Source organism: Eptatretus burgeri, chromosome 11 (assembly GCF_056783735.1).
Source record: "Eptatretus burgeri isolate ZD-2024b chromosome 11, Ebu_testis_v1, whole genome shotgun sequence".
Taxonomy (NCBI): Eukaryota; Metazoa; Chordata; class Myxini; order Myxiniformes; family Myxinidae; genus Eptatretus; species Eptatretus burgeri.
This window is the reverse complement of record NC_140971.1, coordinates 11,214,253-11,221,752: the sequence shown is the minus strand read 5'-3', so window position 1 is coordinate 11,221,752 and position 7,500 is coordinate 11,214,253. Positions and strand designations below refer to the sequence as shown.

Here is a 7,500-nt window from a genome sequence, read left to right as displayed (position 1 = left end):
GGGTTCTTTTTGAATGAATTTAATCTTCGATACATATGTCTGACGTGAGCAAAGTATCAGTTCCCTATTGGACCATGGCAGTCATAGGCTAAGGGGGTTGGTGAGGGGGAAACACACCCCTTCCCCCCCCCCCCCGGCCGAGGGGCCTTGCCACATAGCCTATCACCTTCCCGGGGCCCATCCCGACATTTTTTGTTTCAGTGGTTAGCTCCTATCTTTCACCTTTCAGGAGATTAGCACGTGCAGACAAATAAACAAACAGACAAACAAAAACTTAAAATCATATGTTAGATATATTGTATATGGCGTTGGCCCCATGTCAATCGGCTGAACTTGAAAAATTAACGTTACGAAACCAGGTGATGACGTCATAATTCGGAAACCGGAAGTCGGAAATACAATTCTTTTACATCGGGACACTCCCGGGTACATGTTCTGTCAGCATGTGAAGTTTGGTGAGGATCAGTCCCGTACTTTTCGCGTGCATAGGTCACAGACAAACACACAGACACACTTTCAACTTGATAAATACAGATGATCGTCAGTTTGTCATCGAGGAACAACTTATTCAAATCGAACGTCATATTTTGAACATTAATCGGAGCACGAATAAGAAGACAAGTCTGTTGTTTTGCCGTAACCTTGGCTTAGGCCTAAGTTACATTTGGCACGGCGGCCGTAGGGTCTACAAAATCTACGGCCACTAGCAATTATACGGCGGCCGCAGTATTTCCACGGTCACACAATGTAGCAGTCACATATGTTTTTATTTTTCGGGGAGCCGCACGGCGTATTTATAAATTGTGGAGACCGAAAACGTGGGGGTGCCGTACGGTCTTTGATTTGATGTCGCACGGTGACCTTAGGGCGTCCCTGCGGCGGCCATAGAATTTAAGGCAGACGCAAGGTAGCCTCAAGGTGCCCGCAAGGCAACCGCAGGTGGGCCCCAAGGCGAACGTGCGGCCAGACGGACGGTAGCGAGTGGGTATATATACCAGTTCTTTTTTTTACTGAAATAAAAATATAACAGTTCAGAATATACTACAACTATAATATATATAACTGAATATACCAGTTCGGGGTATAGGCAAACATCTATACTCCGATCTCTAGTGGTAGCGCATGGTGGATGCACGGTCGACGCAGACTGCCACGGAGGCTGTACGTAGTAGGTGCACGGCGGGTGTAGGGGAACCGTGCGTCGACTCTGCGTTGCCCGCAGCTAGTCACGCAGACGGCAAGGCCACCGTACGGCGACCGTGGAAAGAGTGCGGCCGCCGTAATTTTTTGGGGGTTGGCAAAATTCATTTTTCATTGATAAGAGCCTACGGCAGCCGCACGAATAACGCAAGCCCACCGTACGCCCTACGTACAGTCGACGTGGAACACATCTACGTCACAGCTTGGCTTGTCGAATTGCTACGGCCAGCGTAGAAATGAAAAAAAGTTATAGCTCCGCGCTATAATTCCACGGCGACCCCTACGGCCTGTAAAAGATACCCATACGGCGTAGGGCCACCCTGAGGCCACCTCAGAAACTCTGCGGCCGCCGCATGTTTCTGTCAATTCAGGGGGGGGGGGTACGGCCACCGTATCCTAGCCGTAGAGCAAATGTGACAGGCCTAAGAATCAATCCCAACCGCACATGCACAGAGAGGAGTGAGATAATATTTTTTTACTCCGTTTGCCTGGCTGACAGTTAAACAAAATGGAAAATCATTCCAAACAGTTAAACGTAATGTTTTTAAGGACGTCATAATGGAGACATACAACAGGCATGAATAACTAACGTGACGACTTACATAGGGCGATGTTATTGCCACTGGAGAAAATGGCGGTAAAAGCCGGAAAAATTTTTTTAAGCACTCGAGCAAGCACTCCATTCGAAACCGTTGATAAGGAACAGCTGGCTTGACAAGCACAAGCTAGCTTGCTCGGGAACTGAACTCACCTCACCACTTGGACAGAATGAATTTATTTATCCCAGTTTTCCAACCTACATTTTTATTTATTTAAATTTCACTACATACAGTAATTGTACATGAATCACCAGTATACAAACTGTGCGTTATACTTCTAAGAACCTCCAGCTTTGCAGTACGTACGTCATCCGTTAAATAAAGGTTCAATGGGGGTGGTTATAAGGGTGCTGTTCTGGATTGCTTCTAGACCATTTGAATACAGCACGAAACTTTCAGATGTTTCTTTTTAATGATTATTAAAATCATTATTTCATTAAAAAAAAATTGAAGTAACACTGTGTGGGGTGTCAGGTTCTATGAACTCTCCAGTTTGTAATATAATTGTCACCGTTTCTGAGCCAAGGATTCACCCTCCGGCATAATTAAGTTATTCAACCGAACACGCACCAAAGCCTGAATATATTTAATTACAAACCCACACCACGTAGCTTACGGCGTATGCGAGTGACAACGCCTCTGCTCGGGTATCTTTGGAGTTTATCTTCGGCGGTCTTGCATCACCCGTTAGAGAGACACAGCAACGTTACATATATATGTACGGTATGGCACGGGATAAAAATAGCCGCACCATCAAATGTGTACAAAATTATATGCTTAAAAGCGACTACAGAGTGAACTGAGAAGCCTTTAAAAGTTATACCTTTTATTCTCGTGCATTTTCAGAACTATCATGACTGATGAAGATCCATCCATCCCTTGGGACCGAACTCTGTGCAGAGCGTTGGTACTGCCGAAGCAGTCCGCTTGGCTATTGGGCACAATCCTGGATGGGTCGCCACTCCGACACAGAATACCAGCAAGCTGGCACTTATTTTGCCGACCTCAGAAGGATGACAGGCAGAGTCAACCCCACCTGGTATTATTTCAACAGCCGAGGGGGATTTGAACTCAGGATCCGAAGATCCCAGGCCCACCACCCGAACCATTAAGTCATCAACAGGCATACTGATAAAGATGCCAAACTACGTCGCGAAAGTATCAAATCAGGAGATGCAAAATCACTGAATTGTACTTCTTTCTCTCATCAACAACTTCACCAGACAGCCTTGCCCAAAAAAGGGCTAGCAGTATAGCATAGAGGTACACACAATGGCCTCCAAGATGTCGAGCCTGGGTTTGAATCTCGCCCCGGCTATAAACCGTCATCCCGGTGTTTCAAAGGCAGGGCGAGTCATCAATGTGTGTGCCATAACTCGGATAGACATTAACTGGGTGTCCTGCCTGCCGGCATTAGTTGGTGGATGTTAAAGATCGCACGGTATCCTTCGTGAAGAGTCGGTGAGCTATCGTTGGCACCATGGCAAAATTCAAATTCCTGCCCAAATCTTAGTTGGACGTCAGGCCCAGCCAGCCAGATTGTCAAAGACTTGGGCCAAGCTTCTCATGGCAAAACCCATAAGAAAGTGGGAATAATTGTGGTCATTAAAGGAGAACCTTGCACAATCATGGCTGAAGCAATTGTGATGTTTCTAACAGGAGGAAGCAACATTGTCTCATGGTTAATGCAGCCATACCACATGCACTCTGTCAGGCACCAGCATATCAGATGCATCAACATAGACCTGCAGTTACACATGTATTACAGATATTTGACCTGCACAGTCATCTGTATTACTTGACTCGATGACCCGTTAACCCGTTGTGACAGCGGTTGATGAAAAAAAAATCATTTCAAGAAAAAAAAAAAAGATAGCTCCAGCAAACTATACTGCTGAGGTTGTTTGCATTGATGAAATTCTCCCGAAGAGTACTTGGCTGAATCGGGAATTGATTTTTTAATATTTTTTTTTCGTTGCCAGATTTGAACGACACTTGATACTGCACACCGCAGGAGAATGGTGAGTAAGGCAGTCCTAAAATTTTTGCGCTATCGTGTTCTGTTTTGGCTGTATTTCAGGAACATACATACATACATATATATATATATATATATACATATACACACATATACACACATATACATACACACACACACACACAAGATGAGAGTTTTAGTAATATAGAGATAGATATTTCTTAATGCTCATTTTAATTACAGGAATATAAAACATGCACGAACTGAAATACTTCAACACATGATTCCCACTTGACAATTGAACCCCAATTTACGACCCGATTCTCTTCACTTCCCCCAAAAAAAACAACAAAATCAAGTCAGAAAAAAAAAACAAATATTTTCATGAAAGAAAAAACATGTTGGGATGGAACTACAAATAAAATCCAAATAAGTAATGACAGGATTACAAGGAAAGAATGACACCACAATCGTTTTACCGATTGCCATCATGACATCTTCTCTCGCAATCGCACAACAAATAAAATACACAACTAGAACGGCACATGGTAGAGCGCATACCTCCGCCACGCTGAACAGTTTATGTTTTGTATCCCACCAACAGGCTGGATCTGGATCTGGACCTGAACCAAAATCTAATTAGCTTGTTCTAGTCAACGACACAACTCATCCATCTAGTTTTCGCACAATCTGTCCACAACTTTTTGAGAAATTGTGCTAGATATTGTTTTTTTTTTTTTTAAAGAATCACTAAAAAAATTCTCGAATTCTGATCCGGACCTGGGGACCTTCACCAAAATTGAATCAATTTGTCCTAGTCACAAACCAAGTTTTGTCCAAATCCATCCATAACTTTTTTGAGATATCCTGTTCACAGACAAACAGACAGTGGTGAAAACATAACCTCCGTTCACCTTTTGTAACGGAGGCAATTACACCAACCCACATGGACATCTTCATACAATTGTTCCTATTGCCACACATCCACCTAGAACAGTCAACTGCCCCTGTGTGTCTAGTTGAATCTGGTATTATCGGCACCATGAGTGGGAATTATTTAATTTTCTTGTACATAGGCGTGTGTCTCTCCCTAATCGTTTGTCCTTTGACCGCTTGGGTCGTCCTGTTTTCCCTCCCTACATCCCTTCAATAAACTTTACAACAAGAAATATGTTATTCTTTACTATCAGAAACATCTTACCACCTTCAGCCTCCCAGCATGCGAGCAACCGCCAGTCTCGGCTTTATTTGAACGCTCCTCGGGGGATCGTAGGAGTTCATTATGAATGCAGTATGGTGTAAATTCAAACATCGTTTAGGTCATTCATGAGGGTCAAAAGACCAATCGGAGCAGAGCATCCCCATTAGCTGGGCCTCTGACGTTACCTTTCCCTATTATAATAAGTGTTGCCATATCCTTAAGAGTTCATGGAATTCCCTATAAAGTGATTTTGGTTCAATATTACAACAAGTTATTATTTTGTTATCACATCTAATTAAATAAATTTCCTCCTGGACTCTCACTTTTGTATCCCACTGGACATGTATTGAAAACAAACCTTCGCTATTTATTGGACTACTGTGAGAGTCTCATTCCTGGAATGTTTGGAATTCCCGATGTATAAGAAGCAATTAGTAAGAAGATAATGTTATAAATATTGAATTACTTTGGAAGTGATGGAACTCAAAGTCCCTCATCATAACAGGCCTCCTGTGAAAACGAAACCAGATTAGATTAAACATCACAGTGAATTATTTTTCATTCATTGACGTTCGTTGACCAAGTTTCGATGTTGATGCAGATCTTTGCTTCCAAAGTTAATCTGACGAATGATCAAACAGCCGGAAGTTTTAAACGCAGTCATGTGTTGTAATATGATGAACACAACATCCCACCCATTTATAGAAAAGTTTCGTTTGAGAACACAAACTCACAGCACTCTATGGGGATGGACGGAACCTGCAGAGAGAGCACTTTTCCATGTGCTTGTGGGATGTGCGTGCGGAACACAAGCCGCACACGTGTGTTCTTGCGCCCGATGTCCGTCTCTCCCTTGCGCAGTTCGATGTCTGAATTCCGAAGTTTGAGGATTCCAGCACAGTCGATACTGGGAATAGCAATGATTGCATTGTTATGTACTGCAGTTGTAAATGTAAAAGTTCATATATATATATATATATATATATATATATATATATATATATATATATATATATATATATATATATATATATATATATATTTTTTTTTTTTTTAATTGTTATTGTTGACCTTAGTTGTTAAAAGCACTTTTTGTTTTAATATTTTTTGAAACTGTGAGGTCATTTATTGGCCAGAAAAACTTGTAGCATCTCCCCATTTATCTTCTTGACTAAACTTAATATGGTGTACAGTTGAACACTGGCTGCCAATAAGGTTCTCTTTGGCAAAACTTGTGTGAAGGCAATAACTGGGGAAAAGAAAACTCACCAGCTGTATTATTTTTATCGGTTTATTTATATTCTCATTAAGCAGCTCCCACCTGACAGGATAACTGAGAGCTTGTGCACTTTTCTTGTCTAGGTTTGCTCTGAGTAGGTGTAGGACCTGAGTGTAAACTGTTGGATCTGGCGCTCTAGGGCGTTGCACAGTGGGGTATATGCTATCCTTTAGGAGATGTTATGCCAGCTCTTTCATGTGCATGCACTTGGCTAGTGGATGTTATACACACACGTGTCCTTCTCAAAAGACTAGACCATTGTGTGCTGTTACCTGCCAAATTCAGAATTCCTGGCCTGACTACTATTGTGAAGGCAACAGCCAACCACCTAGTGCAACTGTGCTGCAAAACTGCTTTGGTGGCATTGATGCTACTCGCATCGGCACTTCAACCTTCCCACCGCGAAGGAGTGGCCATCTCGACCCACCTTCGGTGAGTAATTTATAGTGTCGATATTTGCACAAAGTGATACTTTCTTCTGGAGCCCACTGTACACTTGATAAAGCCTGGTACATCTGGTGCATTCACATGCGTAAAACTCGGAAAACCAACTCTACCGAGCGATTTAGCCAAAAGAATGTGACAAAACGATCTTGGTAAATGTCAGACAATAATACTGCTCCAAAAACTGTCATGTGACTGTAATGTCAACCTTCACTCAAGCTGATTGGTATATCATGGTGCATGTGGCTGATGATAAAGTTTGGAGACATTTTTCAACAATATGCTATAAATACTATTTTGAAGAATTAGCAGGTTGTTTTTTGGGGGGGTTTTTTTTTTTTTTTTTTTACAAATCAAGAAACTTTTGGTCATTCTTATGGCAAAAGGTCCATTCGGAAACAATAAACGTCAATTAAAAAAAAAAAAATCTTAAAATGGATTAGAGTTCATTGTCTCCGCTGCCGAAGGTGGACGGAGGTTATATTTTCACTCCTGTTTGTTTGTGACCAGGATAACTCAAAAAGTTGGGGACAGATGACAAAACTTGGTGGATGAGTTGGTTAGGTGACACGAACAAACAGATAAGATTTTGGTTCAGGCACGGATCCAGATCAGATCTTTGAGTGGGTTAGAAAACGTAAACTGTTAATTCTGTCGGAGATATGCAATTTTACCGAATGCCACTATAGTTTGAACAGCAATGCCCCCTTTACAACAGTGAATGTCAGGGGAAAGTAAAATAATAAATTAATGATAATGATAAAGAAAAGGAAGTACAACAACACTGTTTCTGATAATA

At 41.9% G+C, this 7,500-nt stretch overlaps 1 protein-coding gene across 1 annotated transcript in view; it reads right to left on the bottom strand.

The window, feature by feature from the left end:
* LOC147016501 (nuclear factor of activated T-cells, cytoplasmic 3-like) overlaps positions 1-7,500 on the bottom strand; it is a 147,783-nt gene that overhangs the window by 123,749 nt on the left and 16,534 nt on the right. The window contains exon 7 of the mRNA XM_085845217.1: positions 5,713-5,885. Coding sequence (XP_085701343.1) covers positions 5,713-5,885 — 173 coding nt within the window. The remainder of the gene's footprint in view (positions 1-5,712; positions 5,886-7,500) is intronic.